At 40.6% G+C, this 19,718-nt stretch overlaps 4 protein-coding genes across 5 annotated transcripts; 2 read left to right on the top strand and 2 right to left on the bottom strand.

Moving 5' to 3' along the window:
- Positions 1-236: 236 nt before the first annotated feature.
- LOC111599873 (DDB1- and CUL4-associated factor 12) lies at positions 237-2,154 on the bottom strand. Its single transcript, XM_023315689.2, has 4 exons — positions 1,824-2,154; positions 1,206-1,760; positions 740-1,144; positions 237-679 (listed from the first exon to the last, which is right to left on the bottom strand). Exons 1-4 carry the CDS (start codon positions 2,088-2,090, stop codon positions 527-529), a joined length of 1,380 nt encoding a protein of 459 aa, XP_023171457.2. The 5' UTR covers positions 2,091-2,154; the 3' UTR covers positions 237-526.
- A 14-nt stretch (positions 2,155-2,168) lies between these two features.
- Positions 2,169-4,164, top strand: LOC111601780 (transcription initiation protein SPT3 homolog). Its single transcript, XM_030225704.1, has 2 exons — positions 2,169-2,388; positions 2,514-4,164. Exon 2 carries the CDS (start codon positions 2,702-2,704, stop codon positions 3,851-3,853), a length of 1,152 nt encoding a protein of 383 aa, XP_030081564.1. The 5' UTR covers positions 2,169-2,388; positions 2,514-2,701; the 3' UTR covers positions 3,854-4,164.
- Positions 4,165-4,418: 254 nt separating this feature from the next.
- Positions 4,419-6,644, top strand: LOC111601750 (probable cytochrome P450 12a4, mitochondrial). Of its 2 annotated transcripts, none has more exons than XM_023318489.2 (4): positions 4,419-4,678; positions 4,775-5,277; positions 5,336-5,783; positions 5,844-6,644. In XM_023318489.2, the coding sequence occupies exons 1-4, from the start codon at positions 4,634-4,636 to the stop codon at positions 6,441-6,443; spliced, it is 1,596 nt and encodes a 531-aa protein (XP_023174257.2). In that variant the 5' UTR covers positions 4,419-4,633; the 3' UTR covers positions 6,444-6,644. The 2 variants fall into 2 exon arrangements, with proteins under 2 accessions (XP_023174257.2, XP_023174255.2); XM_023318487.2 differs by having other exon boundaries at positions 4,426-4,717; positions 5,844-6,642.
- A 6,904-nt stretch (positions 6,645-13,548) lies between these two features.
- On the bottom strand, positions 13,549-19,293 carry LOC111601755 (phosphopantothenate--cysteine ligase). Its single transcript, XM_023318494.2, has 6 exons — positions 19,122-19,293; positions 18,150-18,337; positions 17,605-18,048; positions 14,314-14,499; positions 14,080-14,217; positions 13,549-14,010 (listed from the first exon to the last, which is right to left on the bottom strand). The coding sequence occupies exons 2-6, from the start codon at positions 18,273-18,275 to the stop codon at positions 13,963-13,965; spliced, it is 942 nt and encodes a 313-aa protein (XP_023174262.1). The 5' UTR covers positions 18,276-18,337; positions 19,122-19,293; the 3' UTR covers positions 13,549-13,962.
- Between the last annotated feature and the right edge of the window lie 425 nt (positions 19,294-19,718).

Raw genomic sequence — 19,718 nt, forward strand, 5'->3', positions numbered from 1 at the left:
GCCCTATACAGTTCTCTATAAGCAATAAACATATGTATGTAAATATCACATAACTAACGTGAATATATCTGTGTGTTTATATGAGCGAATGTCAAATGTCAACAATGAGGAAAATAATTATAACAACTGAAGGTATATTTTGTTATGCAAATTGCATTTGTAGATAGTTTAATTTCAAATTCTATTACCATTAAGATCAGACTATAAAATCAATGCTTGCGATTTGTTTGTATGTGTAAACTTAAAAAGCAATTATGAATATTGTGTGTATATCTATAGACTTTATAAATACGAGCAGTAATTGGCTAAACCTATGCGAAGTTTATGCATACATTTACACTTATTAATTGTATAAATCAAACAATAATTATACAATTTATATAACTAAACTTTAAAAAGTTAAAATCAGCGGAGAAATCAAAAATCACATTTCGCGCATCGCTCTCTCGATGGCGACAAGGCTAAAAACAAAATACACTATTGCCTAAATACTCGTACTAATCAGTTGTCTGACCGCCGTGTGGAACTATTGCCATACCCCCGCATAGTTTCCCACTAATGTGGCAGGAAGGGGACCACCTGCCGCAAATAGTCGCATCCGTGTGCTATCATAGCAGTGCGTATAAATGGCAGGCACATATTTCACCTGCTGAAAACCATCCATTTCATCTTCCGGATACTGAAACAGCAATGCAATTAAATTCAATAGAGGCTCTTTGCATTCATTAAAATAACTTACCACAATCCCTTTACTACACTTCAGCGCCACGGTACGTGAAGCGTTCACGCTACTCTCTAAATACTTGCCAGCCCGTATGTCGTAGAACAGCAACATTCCCAGGCCGGTACCTACCGTTAAAAGATTACCCTCAAAGGATGTGGCGCGTATGCCACAACCACTATATCGGGATGTGATCTTCTTGATCGTCTGCAGCGTTCGTGCGTCTAGTAAAATGGTATAGGAACGGCAGCCGACGGCGTAGAGTCCATCGCTATGATAAGCAATGCTGACATTGTCCTGACAGTTGGGTAGCTTGCGTGAAAGCGTTTGCTTAAAGGTCTCTGCATTGAAGATGTGTATGTAACCATTTAAAGAGAGAGCTGCGATCTCTTTGAACTCTTTATTGAAGCACAAGGAACGTATCTGAAAATTGGAACATAATGTAGTCATTTGTTCTACGTATAAATATATTTTAATGTCTTACACGTTGCGCGGTGCGTACTTCCTTAACACTGAGCGGATGTATAGTGGCAAACGTGGGACAAGACTCCTCTCCGCCGTCGGGAAAGTCCATATGATCTTCGTTAATACGCCATAGGGCCATGCGGGAGTCTTTAGAGCCCGAGACAAGAAACTGATCATCTAGCCAGCACATGCCCATTATCAAGTCCCGATGCCCGTTCTCTCCCACACAAACCGGATCCAGTGTTGGCAGCCGATATACTGCAATATCAGATGAATTACGTGCACCCGTAGCTAAAAATGATCGACTGGGTGATAGTTCGATTGCATGCAGGCCGCCTTGGATCTCTGGATGATTGGCACGACTATTGGAAAGCGTTGGAATGGCGTCAACTCGACGCATATTCACATCATAGACGAGCAGCTTATTGCACTTGGTGCCGAACACCACCTGACGGTTGCTCAGCCATTTGGAGCAGAATACCTTGTTAATGTAACCTAAACTGATTTGCGTTTCGCGCAGCATGTCGTGGGTGAGCACATAGCGACTGGTATACTCTGCATTGACGCTGCGACGCTATAAAGGTAGAATTTCATTACCCAATAGCAAATAAAAGTTAAAACTTAAGTATGGTCTTACATCGCGTAGTGAATTTTCTCTGCTTCGAAGATAGTCACACAGATTATAGGAAGTGTTAAGAACCTCGTCCTGCTGTTGTGGCGTCTCCTCGTCGCTGCCAGAATCCTCGTAGGTCACAAAATCGTCTGGCTTGTCTGGCTTCCGCCTTCGTTCCTGTCGCATCGCTCTTTGCTTAGCACGACGCTCTTCCAGTCGCGAATTCACATGACAGGACGGGTATGTGCCCACAATGCTATCACGTATGGTTTTCACCATGCCATTGAACATTTTTACGGCGGTCAATTTTATTTTATTATTGTTATTTCTGTAAATTATTTTCAGTGATTATTCTCCATTGTCCAAACAAAAATGGTGGTGCGCGACAATCGATTATAGATTATATTTGGGGCGATAGCAGAAGTTCCGATAAATGATTATTGAACTAATTATATTCAGATTTTTCGTTCATTATAAAATACTACATTATGTTGGATGACATGTGATGTTTTTTATGTGTCAATAATCTATGGCTTCAGTGAATTTCTATGCAGATCCGTGACAGTAAATTTGAACTTAATACTTTAAAGTAAGTAAGTATAATAATTTTATATATGTAAGTGAATTAATATGTCCTATATATACAAAATTTAAACAAAAAATGGCAACGGATATAAATAACTAATGTACCAGCTATTGTTTCTAATATTTTAGGTCACTTTTACGTATTTACCCACTGTGCTCACTTATTTTGGTTTATTGTTGCATCCCTCGTGCATACCTAAATATGAACTAGTGAGTCTTATACTGTTTCGTAGCTCATTTTTCTTATACCATGTTTATACACAATCTTGTGTGGCAAGAGGATTTACTATCAGTAAATTAATTGATTTGGCCAAATAATGAATTATCAAGCAAAGCGCGTTATGCGCCAAAACTCTGTATCCATTGCGGCCAGTGATATTGTCGGCGTCGCTTCACCAGTTATGGCATCAACACCATCTGCACCCAGCACCCCTCAGTTGCCGAATCTCGACGACAACAAACCTGTGCACGTTCATCGTCAAGTTATACTGGTCCAGGGCGGAAACGTGCCGCAAGCCCAACATCAGCAGCTGCAATCAGTAGCAACTGCAACTCCTAACCAAAATCAAAATGCAAGCATGACAGCCGTTCAAGTTGCGGATGATGCACCTGTCTCGCTGCTAACTGAAATTGCGGACATAATGCGAAGCTTTGGGGACAGCGATCAGCCACGAATTGCTAGCGTGAAGCTTGTAGAACAGATACTACAGCAGCAGCTACGTGGGATCTTCAACGAAGCCTCATTGGTGGCTATGCGCCGGAAACAGAATCCCTGTCCGTCGCAAGCGGACTTTGAGTTCCTGATGCGCAACCATCCCGTGAAAATAGCGCGAATGCGAAAACACTTAAAGGACATGCGGATATTGAAGCGCTTTCTTAGCATACGTACTGGTAGGCCGCAGGACTTTATGGACGATCTAGAGCAGCCAGAGGAGGACGAAGAGCTAGCCATTGAGGTGCAAGAACTGCATGACGAAGATCGAATGCGTCGTCTGTTTCGCGCCGATCGCATTTCACAAATACTCACAGGCCAGCAGTATCAGGAATTTAATGAAGCCCGAAAAACGTCGTTCTACTGTCGACATGGCGAAAAGATCAAGAATAAGTTTAGAAGATTTCTGGATTTACCCGCTGATCTGCGTATACCGACGCCAACGATGAATATTCTGGCCTACCTGGCCCACGAGACCATTGCGGCAATTGTGGACTACTCGATACTGACCCGATTGAACTCGGATAACCGAGTCACAGAGCCATACAGCCGCGTTACTTCTGCCGGCGGCAGTCCATCCATGATGCATGTCTGCCCAGAGGTGACACAGGGTCGCGGCATGGAGGTGGTCAAGCCCATAAGCGTGCAGGAAATACACGAAGCAATGCGCAGGTTTCGACAAATGAGCAATCGCAAAATTGGACGTTATCGCAATTCCTGCGACATTGATTTTAGACGTAGCTTTCTGGCCATTTAACTGTAGTTAGGATAGGATAGATATATCATTAGAGAAGTTTGTAACTGTTTGCAAAATATAATACAATATCAAAAATTTGCATGCAAGCTGTTATAGTTATATGATTACAATTATGGCTAGAACTAATGGTCAGGCAACTAGGAAAAGAGAAGAAAATATATATTTGTATAGCTATAGTGCTGCGGCGCTACTAGTCAGAGTATATAAAATGTGTAATAGCTAGACTTTTATTCTGTTAAAGAAGTTAGTTGAGCTCATTGCTCTTTGATGAAAAATAATTAGAATGTGTTCAACTTAACAAGAGATTGTAGGGAGTATATATTCAGTTTTACCATATATTTCAATTTGTTCACATAAACAATAACAATATTTTTTTTAAATTAGGCTATCTATAAGAGAAGTTTCTATAATGTATTCAACGAAACGTGTTTTCTGTTCTAAACTTAATTTATGCATTAAGCTATGCTAAAAACAACGTGTTATTGATTATTATATTCAAGTCGGGTACACAGATCATGTTAATGAAATCATTTTATAAATGGAACCAAGTTTTGAGTGCGAACTGAATCAATTGTGAAGCTCATCAGCTGAAATTCAATTGGTTTATTTACGTTTTATTAGACGCTCTTTAAAAGCTTGCAAAAGCTTTTCACTTGTTTTGCCTTATACGCCCTCCAAAATGAAAAAAGCTTTCGGGCTGGAATTTCATTAAGAGATCAAAATGTATAACGTTAGTTGAAGTTTAGAGGCAAACAGTTAAGGAACGCAGCCAGAAGCAAAATGTTAAAAGTGCGCAATTACCTGGCCATAAATCAGGCACAAAAGGTAACTGAAGCGCTGGGCTTATATTCGAGTACCCAACAAGTGAGTGTGAGATACTTTTCATAGATTAAAAAAGTCTTATCAGCAATTTCTCACTAGTGTCGCCAAAGTACTGCAGCCGCAGTAAAGGAATCAAGCGCTGTTAGAGATGACGTCGAGTGGCAGCAGGCACGTCCATACGAGGATATACCATACACCAATCCCATAGCGTTAACTTTCAACATGGCATTTCCCGGGGGCAAATATAAGAACTTGGACATGGCTCAGCTGGTGCTGGCCATGCGTAAGGATTATGGCGACATCTTTCGTATGCCATCTATTTTCGGCAGCGATCCCATGTTGACTACATATAATCCAAAGGACTTTGAAGTCGTCTATCGGAATGAAGGCGTCTGGCCACATAGACCAGGCAGCGACACAATGAGATACCATCGCGAGACGTATCGAAGGGATTTCTTTGACGGCGTCGAAGGACTCATTCCCACACAAGGCAAAACATGGGGCGACTTTCGCAGCATTGTAAATCCTGTGCTGATGCAGCCGAAGAATGTGAGACTCTACTACAAAAAGATGTCTCAGGTCAACAGCGAATTCATCGAACGGTAAGCAGATTATTTTAGTCTCAATCCCAAAGCTGTTAGAATTGTTTGATTACCTCAGCATTAAGGCCATACGTGATCCCACTACACTCGAGGTGCCCGACAATTTCTTAGAGAGTATCAATTGCTGGACCTTAGAATCGATTTCTGTGGTCGCATTGGACAAGCAGCTCGGTCTACTCAAGGAATCAAACAATGATGAAAACGCCAAGCTACTCTTTAAAAGCTTGGATGAGTTCTTCACTTTAGGTAGTATATACGAGGTGAAGCCCTCAGTCTGGAGGTACATACATACGCCAATGTTTAAGAAGCTGTTGAACGCCTACGACAACATACAGAAGGTGACCTTGGCCTATGTGAATGAGGCTATGGAACGACTGAGTGCAGAGGCTGAGCGTGGCATAGTGCGTCCTGAAAAGGAACAAAGTGTGCTGGAGAAGTTACTCAAGATTGATAAGAAAGTAGCCATGGTCATGGCCATGGATATGCTCATGGCCGGCGTCGATACGGTAAGTCTATCAAGTAAAACCCAAATGAACTTATTTTAATATTATCTAAATATTCTATAGACTTCGAGCACGTTTACTGCGCTAATGCTGTGCCTTGCAACCAACCCAGACAAGCAGGAGAAACTGCGCGAGGAAGTGATGCGCGTATTGCCCAATAAGGACTCAGAGTTCACAGAGGAGTCTATGAAAAATGTGCCCTACTTGCGCGCCTGCCTCAAGGAATCGCAGCGATTGCTGCCCCTTGTGATTGGACAAGGTCGTACGACCAATCGTGACTGCGTTCTGAGTGGCTACAGGGTGCCAGCGGGCACATTTGTCTCCATGATTCCCCTGAACTCCTACGTCAACGATCAATACTTTCCGCGAGCTTCGGAGTATCTGCCTGAACGCTGGATGCGCAGTGAGACGGGCGCAGAGGGCAAGTGTCCGGCGAATCCTCTAAAGAGCACAAATCCTTTCGTATTCTTGCCATTCGGCTTTGGTCCTCGCATGTGCGTAGGCAAACGCATCGTAGATATGGAACTAGAACTGGGCATCTGCCGGATCTTAAGAAACTTTAAAGTCGAGTTCAATCATTCGACAGAGAATGCCTTCCGCTCAGTGCTCATAAGCAAGCCAAATATTCCCCTCAAGTTTAAATTTTCGGATTTGCAAAACTAGGAGATTATTGATGAGCAAACATCGGTCCAACTATCCTAATCTGTTTCTGTATCTTTGAGTAATGGCGAGCTTACCAGGCACTGCATTGAAGTCAACTTAATGTACACAGATTTGACTAGACTAGATTATGTAAAAAAGTGTATTTAATCAAATAAGAGTCAAGGAAAGTAATAAAATATTGTATCTCTTAAAACGAAAATCTTAAAGTAATAAATGTTAATTTTTTAATGACAATAAATTATCTTTGTTTTGAATCATGAGTTGATCAATGGAGCATCAATAGACATGGATAATAGAAGGGCCAACACAGAATAAATTATTCTCCATGCAGCACTTTAAAATAGCTTAAATAGCTCTGACATATACATATATACTTAGGTATAGATGTAGCATATAAATATATAGATTAATTTTTTAAATTTTATTATACTTATTTACTTTTCGTACATAACTAGGATTTACTTCCCTTACGATATTTTACTTTTCTCATTCAAAGCACTTTTCATACCTTGTGCGCATTGAAATTGCACAGACTCAATTCTCTCTCTATTTTTGATTAAGAAAGACCAGTTAGCACGATCTAGCAATGTTCGCTTGTTCATTCGTATGGCAGATAAATTTCAAAGTCTAAAGATTACAGTATGAGCTGATCATCCGATAACTCATCTCGTTTTCATACATATAACAACAAAATGTACTTAAGTATTTTATCGCAGCTTAAATACATAATGAGAATGCACAGAGTTTTAGTAGCGTAGAATGGTTGAAATTGCAGCTCTGCTCTCTCTCTCTCTCTCTCCTCTCTCTCTCTCTCTCTCTCTCTCTCTCTCTCTCTCTCTCTCTCTCTCTCTCTCTCTCTCTCTCTCTCTCTCTCTCTGTCTCGCTTTCCCTATCTGTCTGTTAGTTTCTCCCTTTTCTGATTCTAAGTTTCTACATTGCATTAATTATTTTCATCCTCGATAATTAAATATGAACGTACAGAGTAAAAAGAAATTTGTTGCAAATGTTTATTCATTTAAACTCTCTTTATCGCTCATGTCTTCAGATAAGAACACAATCAGGCAACAAAGAATTTTTTAAGGGTATGTTCTCTATCTAAAATATTATTAAATTCATTTTACAATTGTTTTCGTGCTGGAAACAGTCGAATAACAATCTTATCAACTGAAATAGCGATAACAGAAGACCTTTATCGGACAAAGTATTATTATATGAGGTCAGTTAATTCTGTTCTTGAACTTGTCATTATAATTCCAGAGGCCCGTTTATTATACGCTGCTTAAAAGCTTTTAGAAGCTTTTTATTTGCATGACAGCAATTGAGCGATTGTGCTGAATGCAACCAACTGCGCCATACTCGTTCACTCATTATTACAAAATCAATTTTCCTATATGCATCTGCCGATCGTGGGCTCCCAACTCTTCTAAACTCGAAAGGTCGATATTTATGGGCATTACAGATACATGTTATGAAATAACTGAAAACATAATAGTCGCTTAAAAAGTTGAAGTGCTTATGCATAGCATAAACAATCCTCTGATGTAAGTTCTGGACAATGTTTGTCGCTTTCCACTTTACACGTGGATTGAGCGTATACAAAGATCTCTCGTGTGTCAGCGATTTTCTCGCGTTTCCAATACATTTATATTGATACAGTTTTCCAATATTCTTCGATACATTTCACTCATTTAATTTTTCAGGTGTTATTTTTGTTGTGGTAATATTTCTCTGTGCGATTGCTCTTCGTCTCTGATCAGCACCAAGAATAATATCGCAAGATCAGTCACAATATCATTTTGTATTAATATAAATGTTAGATATTATTTGAATTATATATGTAAAGTTTACATATATAAAGTTCAAAATTTTCAGCTAAGATTACTTATATATATCACATTCTTCGCTTATTTATAATAATTGTTAATTTCAAAGGGAAGAAGTTTGGAACAACTCGTTAAGAACTGTTTTAGTGAAGATGTTTTAATAATTAATCAATTTTTCAGGAACTTTTGCTTATTATTTTTATTATTATTATTATTCCTTATTCCACATGAATATAGCTCTAATACAGGGAGAGTTGTGTGAATCATATATGAACAAGTAAGAAAGCTCTAGTCGAGGTGCTCGAGTAGAAGATCCCAGTCCAGTTGCAAATTTGAAGTTAAGTAGCAGCTAATAATTCAGCACAATTCAATCGCAATTTCGATTCTTCGAATAGAAAAGAATACACGCATTTGGATGTATGTGTGCACACGCATAGGAAAAATGCGTGCGCGTGGCGCAAATTGGTCAAACGTTTTGTTTAATAAGTTCTGTTATACTTAATGGATTTTAATGAATTTTCAGCATATGATCTAAATATTCTATTGGATTGGTAGAGATGATATCGCCTCACATAATGGTCCTAGTTTCAACTGAACTTAAATTTTAGAATTTGGGGAACTTTGGAGCCGGTATCCAAAATCCAACAAAAATCAAAATTGCATAAAATATACATAAAACTAAATACAAAATTTGAATGCTCTAGCTCTTAAGATTTCCGAGATATAATTTATTAACTGCATTTCAATCATGCATTTATTCGATAACAATTAAATGCGAATAGTTATCGAATATTTGCTATACACGGACCTACAACAAAAATTTCAAGTCTCTAGCTCATATAGATGCTGAGATCCACGCGTTCCCACATACGGACAGACGGACGGACAGACAGGGCTCAATCGACTCGGCTTGTCGTCCTGATCAAGAATATATATACTTTATGGAGTCTGCCCCGCCTCCTTCTGCCTGTTACATACAGTTGCACAAAACCATTATACCCTGATGGGATCAGGGTATAAAAACCAAATAATGAGAATAAAACGCTGACGTCGTTGGAGCTTATCAGTTTTTTGTTCTTTTATTAAAATATTTTCGTGTTTTAAATATTATAAATATATATATAATACATTTAAAATGTAATTAGTGTTTTACACAAGCAGGTTAAGACAGACAATAATCGATTGTAAAATGATCATTGCAGAGAGCTTAGCAGATTCTGAAGAGATGTTGGGCTTGAGTTGTGTTCGGAAAGTGTATGTGAAATAGTCGCTCCAGTGGGCGCGGACAGCATTGATGCGACGTCGCATTTGCAGCTTGTACTCCTGATTGGCTTGGGGCAAGCTGGTAATGCAAAAGGTTTCCTTAAGCCTGGCATACTGTGGATCTTGCCATGCGATACTGGCGTTGGGCTCCAGCCGATAGTCCCACTTAATGCCATAGTTGTGGTTGTCCCATCTCATATTCGGCCATTGTAGGCATATTGAACTCGAGGTTTTGTTGAGTTCGACTACTTCCATGCCGGGGGGTTCCAGCACCATGCACTCAGCTCTATCGATAGAGATATTCTGTGTTCGGCTGCCCACTTCGTCCTCTATGCGAAGCATGAAATTGTACTGACTTCGGAACTTGCTGAAGTCTTCAGACTGAAAGTTGCACTCTATACGATTGGAAGTGAGCTCGGGCTGGCAGAGCTTATCGACTGATAGATGTTGCAGATGGTAGCTGGTTTTGGAGCTGCTCACTGTTGGCCGCCTGAAGCTGCAGTTCAGGCTGGATCTCTTGATGTGATCTAGAAAAATGCAGTCAAAACCGTGCACCATGCTGCACTTATCAGGCAGCTGAGGCACTTCGTATGAGCTATCAACTTCGGTCGGCACACAGTGAATGTGTCTGCGGAAAAGGGCGATTCCAAAGAAAGTATGTATTAATAACTTAAGTAGAAAATCTGTTTCCGGGTACATTTTAGCACTGATAAGAACAACTGCACTTATTTATTATTCTTATGAACACTGTGCTCGACCTTTTCTCCGCTCAACTGGCGTAATACGACTGAGAGCTCATTATATTTAAAATGTAATTACAAATGTATCAGTTATACCCTGTATCAAAGAGGAATGGAAGAGTACATTGAGTACAATCGAAAGATATGTTTTGTCTGTGGGACTTTTCAAATTAACCAGATTTCCTACTTTAAATGTTTATTTAAAAAATTTGTGTAATTTGAAAGACCACATTTGCTTGTGGCAATGGAAATGTTATCTTTAGATATAGCTGGATTGTTGCAGTTTTTATTAAACACTGCAGATCACCTTTTTGAGGCTTCATTCCATTTTCCTTCTTTCTTTTCATACCATATGGTATATTGCTGCTGAAAGCATGAGCTTCCCCGTTTAATATGTATTTTTACATACAATTATTTATATTCCAGCGAAATAAATTAACAAACAAATTTCATTTTAAACATTTAAAGCTATTTGTTCCATCAGCTTTATTTATTATCATAATAAATATATATATCTTGTTATATATATATATATATTTTTAGACATAGAAGTACATTTAGTATAATATACATATATATATATATATATATATATATATATATATATATATATATATATATATATATATATATATATATATATATAACAACAGTTTTACAATTTTGTTAGATTTAGTTGGATTTCATTTTGGAAAGTTAATAATCTGTTAAGTATATAATTTTCTTTAGAGTTTGGCCGATTTCAACAATAAATAGATTGCTGTGAAGTTTCTTTTTGTTTAATTTTGATTCCATATTTCAATTTTAATAACAATTAGATATAAACTTGCAATTTGTATAGAATAAATATAGAGTTATATATGTATATATGTTTACAGTTAGATTCATTTAATAAATACTTATCTATAATGTTAATCCACGTATGTATATTGTGTATATATATATATATGTTATGTATGTATATCAATTTAATGTAAAATATTTTCTGATATATGTATACTTCAAACTCTATTTCGATTTTATTTGATTTGTATTTTTTGGTCCGATTGCTCAGAATATTAAAACATTGAAGAATTGGTTCGTTTTTTTTTTATCATTTTTTTATTGTTAAACCTGCTTCTGACAATTTGAATTTGGGCGATGCGAATCATTTCGAGTTCAAGTTTTCCTTTCTAACATTTAATATAGAAAACAGTTGTAATAGCTTTTTCAAAACATATCTTATCTGTTTAATTGTTAGGACAGAATTTCTTTATATACATATATATCTATATGTAATTAGAAAATTCAAATGAGATGCCTTAAATAATGTCGTTTAACTTCAATATGCTGCATTTGTTATTAGGTATTTCGTTAACTTTTCTCAAAAACTTATTCATACAAACGGATTACAAAGTTTACAAAGTTTCAATATCGAAAACGGAATTCAGTCATAAAAAACGGATATGAAAAGTTCTTTATATAATTTACACATAAACTCTTTAAATTATTACTACACTTGCTCCTCCTGATTGCGACTCAATGGAAACTGGAAGCGGGAAACTGAGATTTAGCTTAATTAGAAGTTAATCAGGGCATAGCCTTTAAGCTGCTTAATGAGCGCACTTTCCCACTCTCGCCTAATTACCTGCACAAACTTCGTATACATATTTCAGTATACGTCATTCGGCTTGCGAACAGGATTTTTATGTTCATACGTATTTTAAATGCGCAATCGATACTCGGAGGCAGCGCACAATATATGTACGGCAAGAACATGAGACTTTGGGGTCAGTGTTAGAAGGGGGCGTGGCGAAATACAGAACAGCCTGCAGGAATTGCGTCCGTTTGATATGTGACTATGTCTTTGTGTGTGTGAGTTTGATTGTATACATGTATGCGCAATAAAAACAATCCAGAGAATACGGAAAATGGCAGCAGGCTATAAGCCACAAGTAGGCTCTTTTATATGTATGAACATATGTGTCCAATATGGTAGGCTTGGAGCTTTAGGTAAACATATATTTCACATTATTTCTAGTGCCACAAAATACAACATTTTGAAGAACGTTCACAGTAAGCCTGAAGACCTTTTGTCTTAGACGGTTTTTGCAGAAGATAATTCGCTAATAATAAATTTGATGGCTTGCTTCTGGCCAAGTGCGGCATCAACATTGGGTCTTTACTCATCTCTTTGCCCGCTCATGTATTCATGTTAGTGTATTTGCGTGTTGTACGTGTGAGCGCAATAAAATCTAATTTGATGCACATTTACACACCCACACACACACTCCCTTACGCACGCACAAGTGTTAGGGAGGAGCAAAAAGTTGTTAAATATTACGCTACAGCTGCCAAACGAGTCCACAGCAAAAAAAGAAAGAAAACAACAAGAAATATTTGCTGTTGCCTAGTTTGGGGCTGAAACAAAAACCGAAAATGTGGCCGGAAGTGGCGTCGGCTTTGGACCTTCGGCCGCACACGCCACAACCAGGGAACAGTTAAGGCAGGTAGATTAGGCGGCAAAGCCGTAGATAAAAGGCGGCAGCAACAGAACATGCAATAAACATGTGCAAAAAGGCTGCCCCAAGACTCCAGTAACCCAAAACCCGAAACCCAAAAACCCAAGGCCCAAGGCCTCAAGAGGCAACTGCCACTGTCTACGGTCCGTGCTGTCTACGTTGGTTCCTGCTTTGTTCTCTATACAGGCATTTCGTGTTATGCCCTCGGTTTGCGGGCGCTGCGTTAATTAGTTTTCCTTGCTGGTTGTTCAGTTGTTTTTCATTTTTTTACCCAATTAAATTTTAATTTGCCGCTGGCAGCTGTCAGAAGTTCATGTTGTGTGTGTTGTGTGTATTTGAAACTGACCTTTAGACGCCACTTGACCTGCATGAGCCAGACAAGCGTCAAGGCATTAAGTATACGCCACTATAAATTTCCACAGCCAAGGACATTTGGCAGGTCCGTTGCAGCTGTTGTTAGTGTTTTTGTTGCTATGCACGGCTTGTAAATCAATTGTCGCAATGCCTGCAGTCGACAGCCACCAGGGCCGGCCTGCAGCCTGCAGCCTGCAAATTGCAATTTCATGAAGCCATTGCATAAGTGTAGGTGTACGTTGCATTTGTGTGTGTGTGTGTATGGATACTTTGTGGGTGGGTTACGCGATGCTGTGCCCCACTGGAGTATAAGCATAAACAAAACAGATAATTGATGATCCCAGATTAATGTCAAAATCCGGGGAACACGGTGCGTATGCTTGATGACAGAAAAATGGGATTCGAGCATAAAGAAGACAATTTGTTATGTGGGTGACATCATTTTTCAAACAGCCAACGATAAACCAAATATACATGAACAACAAAAGTACTAAATACATACAAAACAAAACATGTTAACCACCATCAACATCAATTATGGTCCGTCTAACTAGGGCGTGACCATAAATAGATAGATATTAACCATAAATATAGATAACTACAACTTAAATGTACGAACTATGCAAATGGACTTGGCGCTATAACCTGCTCAATATTTGCGGCCGAAAGTTGGCGTGCCCGGATTTAGGACGCGACAATAATGCGAACTGGTCACGCAATAGTCCGTTGCTGCGGCGGTGTCATCGTTGCTACTGCTGCTGCCGCCAATTGCTAGTTGACGAAAGTGCTGCTGCTGCTGCTGCTGCTGCTGTTGTTGCCGGCGGCGCATCGACAACGGTCATTGTCGCTGTTCGGCGCTGCTGATGAAGTCGCCGTGTTTTTGCACCTACAAATAGAATAATGACATGAGTTCAGTTGGCAGCTGCTGTCTGTTAGGCACGTTTCACACACTCACCACATCGGCCACAATGGGCTCCTCTATTTCCAGGCCCTGCAGCGCCTGTTCGCGACTCAAATGCAGCTCATAGGAATCTGTTGGAGTTACAAAGACAACACGGTGTTTGCGTGTCTGAAGGACGTTGGCAATAACCAACTGACGACAGAAAGGTTAAGTGGAAGGGAGAACCAGAAAGAGTGAGTGGCGAGATTAAAGCTGTGATTGCTAGCGTGTATGATTGACAACACTTACCTTATGCTTGTATTTGTTGAGGCTGTCGCGTGCCTTGACAATCAATAGATTCTCGTCCGTTTCCAGTTTGAAGGACACCACAAAAGCATGCGGCACCCACAGACTGGCGAGTGGTGCCAACATTTTTGGCACCAATTGCAACGATATAGTTGGTGCTCCATCTCCTGATTGCATTTTGTGTGTGGGCTGCAACGGTGAGCGGTTTAGCATATTAATGGCATGACAAGCCAACGATGCGTATGAATGTTGCCATGAGATTGTAAGCCAACCAAAGGGAGTGCCAACACGCCCATGCCAACACACAAGCGCGCACACTTGCACACACAAACAAACCGACAGCCAGTTCATGTGTCCTTGCGAGCTGCGAACAGACAGCGCCGCGGCACAGTAAAAGGCCAGGGTTAACTCCCCCTCCACAGGCATCGGGCACTTGGCTCTTGGCGCTTGACACATGGCAAATGTATTACAACTAATTGAAAGCATATTTCAGTGGTAATGAGCTGACGGTGTCGCCCCGTTGCGCTTTCGCCGCAAAGCTGCCTTAAAGACGCTTTAAATGATACACATACGGCGCACACACGGGGTGCTGTTGTCCGGCTACTTGTTGAGCATTATACCCTGTGCACTGATAGGGTAGCCCCTTTTCAATTGCTGACCAGTTTCATTTTTTTGCGCACACAAAGCAACTTGCAGGCCAGCAGACAGGCAGGATGGACAGTTAGAAGGCCAAAACTAAGTAGCCAGGACATTGTGCGACTGTTGAGAGAAATGAAAAGCCTCGCTGCAAGGCATTAGACATGACAACGAAGACGAACCAAAGCGACATTGACAACTGCGCAACGCCAACGCTAACGTCGCCGCTGCCGTTGACGTCGCTGTCGCAGTCGCAGTCGGCTCTTCTGCTAATTCGAACTTTAAGCTCCTTGAGGCAATAAGTTTGTATGCTCTATGATCGCAGAAAATGAGGTAGCATAATTTTCTGCAAATGTATATATATATATTTATATATACTGGTCTAAACCCAAAGATTTTCTATTCGATTCTTATTTATCAACATGTTTATATTTACATTATAAGTTGACTTAATTAATAAAAGAAGAACTGGCGCTTGTAAGATATAACTAAGCCATTCCAATAAATTAAATATATTTTATCTGAAATCTAAGTGGCCATCCATATATATATCTTATAGCATTCTGGCAAAGAAATTAAACATTAAAGACTTTAGTTAACTCTGTGTACTTGAAGAAAGAACAATTTACAGGGTTTCCCTTTGTCGAGCTCACTCGACCTAGACGATTCTTACTTGTTGTGCTTGCTTTTAAGAACTGCCAACAGCTGTTGACATTGAATTTGGTTACTTATTCAGATTCCCTCTCCCTTATAGTTTGGCTCGCTCACTCGCACTCGCAGTGCTTCGAGGCTGTGTCATTGTACTCAACAAATCGGTGACTGTCCGCGTGGGTATGTATGCGTGAGTGCTAGTGCCTCAGAATAACTGTATAAGTCGCTGTCTCTTTATGTGTGTTCATGCGTGCTCTTGTAAAATCTTTTGATTTGATTTGCGGATTTCGGCACGTTGCTTTCTCTGTTTGCTCCCAGTGTCATCGCTAATATTCTCTCTTCTATCTCTCTCTCTCACTCAGCCCTCGCTTTGTGTTGGTTCTTTTTGTTCGTGTAGTTTACATTTATAATTTCGTGTTGGTTTTGGCTTATTAGAATTTACTTAAGCAGCGTGTTTGTCCCTTAAAAATCCATACAAAATATCAACTTGTTTGGCGCATTTGCATAAATTTTCTTTAAGGTTGAAGGTTCTTTACATTGCCCTTGAGCGTGAAAAGACAAGTGGCTGTAAAATGTGCAATGCGAGTACTAACTGAACTGTAAACATTTTTAGAAATTGCCAGGTGAGAGGCACTGACTGCTAAGGCTCAAATGTGTTTCTGTTTTCCTAGTAGCCACAGAATATGCTTTACATGTGTGCTACGTGATCCTTAAGCCCCATTTGAATAAGCATGCTATATGTGTATGTGGTTGGGGCACAGGCAATTCTATGGATATGCATCCACATATGCACTTGGGCATTATGCAAACTAAGTGTATTTCTGTTGACAAATCAGCTGTCGGATAGAAGGGACCTTCGCTCGAAAACCAGGGTAGCGTAGATAAGATATGTGCATAAATTTCAATGTGCACACATCACCAAGCTATATTCATCATTGGGCTTAGAAGAGCAAGGCGAAGGGTGTGACGAGAAGATTCAACAATTCAATCAAGCGAACGATTTGTGGCTAACGCCCCAGCCACCACCAGACCAACAACCACACTGACACGGGGGAACGCCTCAAGCATGAGGCCGAGCGGAAATGCACGAGCTAAACGGAAATAGAGCGTTGCAAATGCCAGCACGGAGCTGAGAGGCTGAAAGGTAGGCGACAAGTGGAAAACTTTCCGTTTACCTGCCCCAACACTTTACCACGTGCACATCTATATACGTGTACATACATACATATATATTTCAGTGTGTGCATAGTAGGTGAAAATTGCAAGCAGCTAGCGGCGCAACGGCGAACGCCTCCAGCAATGAGCGTTTGATGCATGCACTTGAAAACCTTTTGCCGTTGAGCACTGAATATGTAAGCGCTCGAGAGTCAGCTGACAGGCAGAGCAGGAGGATGAGCTGAAGGTGGAGTATGACAAGCAGAGGATGCAACCAAAAGCTGCATGGACATGTAAATCAGTGCAAAAGTGAAATGAAATGAAGATGTGGCTGAGCGCTGTCCCTGTCTGGACAGTGGATGGAATATGGCCACATGGGCACGTAACAAGCAAAATTATGCAAATCAAATTAAAGGCACGATGACAATGTTACGGCTTCTGCAAGGACACCAATAGAGAGACATACAGCCATGTGTACGTGGGTGTGGGTGTAGATACATAGTCACTGCTGTTGACAGGCATTTGATACTGAGACAAGGGGACAGCTTGTCAGGAGCAATAGTTGACTTTAAGCTGCTGTCGACTGCTCCCGAGTGCTTCTGCTTCTCCTTCTGCTACTCCTAACACAGCTGTTGTTCCTGCTGGGGCTGACGTCAATTATGTGCAGAGAAAATATGTCAAACACAGAGCCGACAATCAACATTGCGAATCGATAAAAAGCAATTTGCAGGCAACTGAAACTGGCGACTGACGACTGGCGACTAGCGACGCCAGTCATTGAATGACGAGTGCAATCAATTACAAGATTTCCCATATGACCATCAACGTGGCTGGTGGCACGATTCGACTCACCATCATGTCCTCGGGTATGTAGAAATCTGATACGGCAGCTGCCAAATATAACACAGCACGCTCGTCAAACGCAGCCAAGCACTCGCAGGCGGCGCGCAGCAGCCACATGTAGTCGACAACGCTGGTGAAGTTCACGTAGAGTATCATTTGGGTCTCGCGCGCAATCTTGTATTTCGCCAGTACGGGAGCAAAGACATCAACTGAGTCCGGCTTGATGGCTATCGTGGAGCTCTGGCTGTTGTCCGCAATATCGAGCATATCGAAGAACTGCTGGCCAGTGAAGTGGCGCGTGAAGGGCTCCAGAGACTTGTGGCGATGCATAAAGATGACGGCATAATCGTGGTCTAAGAAGTACTCTGCACTCGCCGAACCACGAGTCCCAGCGCTAAAGTTGTCCACAAACCGCACTGTATTATGCTCCAAGGGGACAGTGGTGCCGCCCGACTGTGAGAAATATATAGATTAGGGATTCGAAGTAGTGGTCAGCTCATTAATGGGGATTTGGGCTGTCGTCAGCGAAAGGGATGGGATTAGCGAGTGCTTACCGTGACGAGCACAATGCGGTTCTGCAGCTTATTGTGTCGCTCGCAGAACTCCTTTAGCAGTGAGCGATTATCCTCGAAGTCTGCGGGCGGCAGATGTGTATTGTAGAAGTCCTCCCAGTGCGTCATGATGTTGTTTTTCTGTCCTGCGGATGATGTTGTCCAAATGCTGTTGCTGGCACGGGCACGAGCTAAGGGAAGAGGAAGCACGCAAGGAAGCACAAAAACAATAGCGTCGGAAAAGATGCCTTGCTTATACCGTTAATTGATATAAGAACGCCCACGCACACACACACACACATACACGTACGCACAGCAGACAGACAAGCACACACGCACTGCTAAAAAGCGAGCGGAAACTTGAACAATCAAAGCGACAACAGCGGCAACAAAATTAAGCCACGCAACTAAATTAATTACAGCACAACGTGTGCTGCATGCGGTGTCTACAGCTACACGGACAGCGCGTCAGAGCTTTCGCACTATTTGGATACAATCTTCACACTGCACACGCTGCTCTGCGCAATGCTGGGGCTGCAGCGACAGCGACGGACAATTTTGTACTGACGGACGTTTTCGTGTCGCTACCGAGAGACTTTCACTTGCTTCTTATCAATGAAACTGTTCGACTAGAGTGCGCATTCGCATTCGCATTCGCATTGGCATTCGCGTTCGTATTCGAACGGCAACATAAACTATGTAAATATATAGAGCGGTCCAGCTTCTCTCGTATCTGCTCGGTTGCTTGAGGACTTGTGCATTCCATGGCACAAATGTTCGAAGCAAGTGCGATAGAACAGCAATAACTTGGCTTGGGCCTTTGTCAGCTGTGCGAGTGAAGAAGAAAACGTCGAACATAACTGCGAATTAACAGTCATACCGATGAGAATAAGAGTTACCTTAGAGTACTTTCAGACTGTGACAAAATGTTGCCCCTGTTGCCGGTTAGTATTATAGTTGCAGCAATATACCTACTTTATGACTAAAGAGCGCGCACTCTATGTTGAGTCGAACAGAGAGTATTGAATGGCAATTTGGGGCAAACACCACCGATGTAGGTACATATATTGAAACACGCGTATCCAAGTTTGACACAGTTTGCCGAAACAAGCACAAGTTCAAAGTGCAAATAGCTAAAAAAACAGCTGTTGCGCGAGTATGTTAAGTGTGGAGCAGTTCTGGCAAAGGAGGAGCAAATATATTTAGCAGGCATTTTCCATTTAAATTCATTTGCAGATGAATTGTGTAATTTTCCTGATAATTTGTAAAATCACCAAGTTTTTCAAAGTAACTTGGCAATCATTGAATAAATATTTTAAAGCATCTGTGTTTACATAGAATCTGCCAACCTAATTTTTCCATTAACATTTCATACAGTATACGCCCTGTAAACCGACTGTTATGTTATTGTCAAACAGGTGACGCACTCACCCACGAAAAATGCAGTATGTTAACGCCAAAGATCATTTATACATGTCGGTAATTTCAAAAATTATTTCTTGAACAAATTTGATTTTGAATTCGTTTAATGCAATTACGGGCACCTTTACAAATTTTTTTTTACAAAATATT

This window comes from Drosophila hydei, unplaced genomic scaffold (assembly GCF_003285905.1).
Source record: "Drosophila hydei strain 15085-1641.00,03,60 unplaced genomic scaffold, DhydRS2 tig00008137-arrow-arrow-pilon, whole genome shotgun sequence".
NCBI classification, from domain to species: Eukaryota; Metazoa; Arthropoda; class Insecta; order Diptera; family Drosophilidae; genus Drosophila; species Drosophila hydei.

Bases quoted from the DNA above. Each gene is read 5' to 3' on its own strand.
- LOC111599873 (XM_023315689.2), bottom strand. From the start codon at position 2,090: ATGTTCAATGGCATGGTGAAAACCATACGTGATAGCATTGTGGGCACA. The intron at 1,761-1,823 runs GTAAGACCATAC...CTACCTTTATAG, and splicing joins GAGAAAATTCACTACGCGAT to CGTCGCAGCGTCAATGCAGA. The intron at 1,145-1,205 runs GTAAGACATTAA...TCCAATTTTCAG, and splicing joins AAGTACGCACCGCGCAACGT to ATACGTTCCTTGTGCTTCAA.
- LOC111601780 (XM_030225704.1), top strand. From the start codon at position 2,702: ATGAATTATCAAGCAAAGCGCGTTATGCGCCAAAACTCTGTATCCATT.
- LOC111601755 (XM_023318494.2), bottom strand. From the start codon at position 18,275: ATGACGCACTGGGAGGACTTCTACAATACACATCTGCCGCCCGCAGAC. The intron at 14,500-17,604 runs GTGAGTCGAATC...TCACCGTTGCAG, and splicing joins ACATACCCGAGGACATGATG to CCCACACACAAAATGCAATC. The intron at 14,218-14,313 runs GTAAGTGTTGTC...TTCTGTCGTCAG, and splicing joins TCAACAAATACAAGCATAAG to TTGGTTATTGCCAACGTCCT.
- LOC111601750 (XM_023318487.2), top strand. From the start codon at position 4,634: ATGTTAAAAGTGCGCAATTACCTGGCCATAAATCAGGCACAAAAGGTA. The intron at 4,718-4,774 runs GTGAGTGTGAGA...ATTTCTCACTAG, and splicing joins TATATTCGAGTACCCAACAA to TGTCGCCAAAGTACTGCAGC. The intron at 5,278-5,335 runs GTAAGCAGATTA...TGATTACCTCAG, and splicing joins AACAGCGAATTCATCGAACG to CATTAAGGCCATACGTGATC.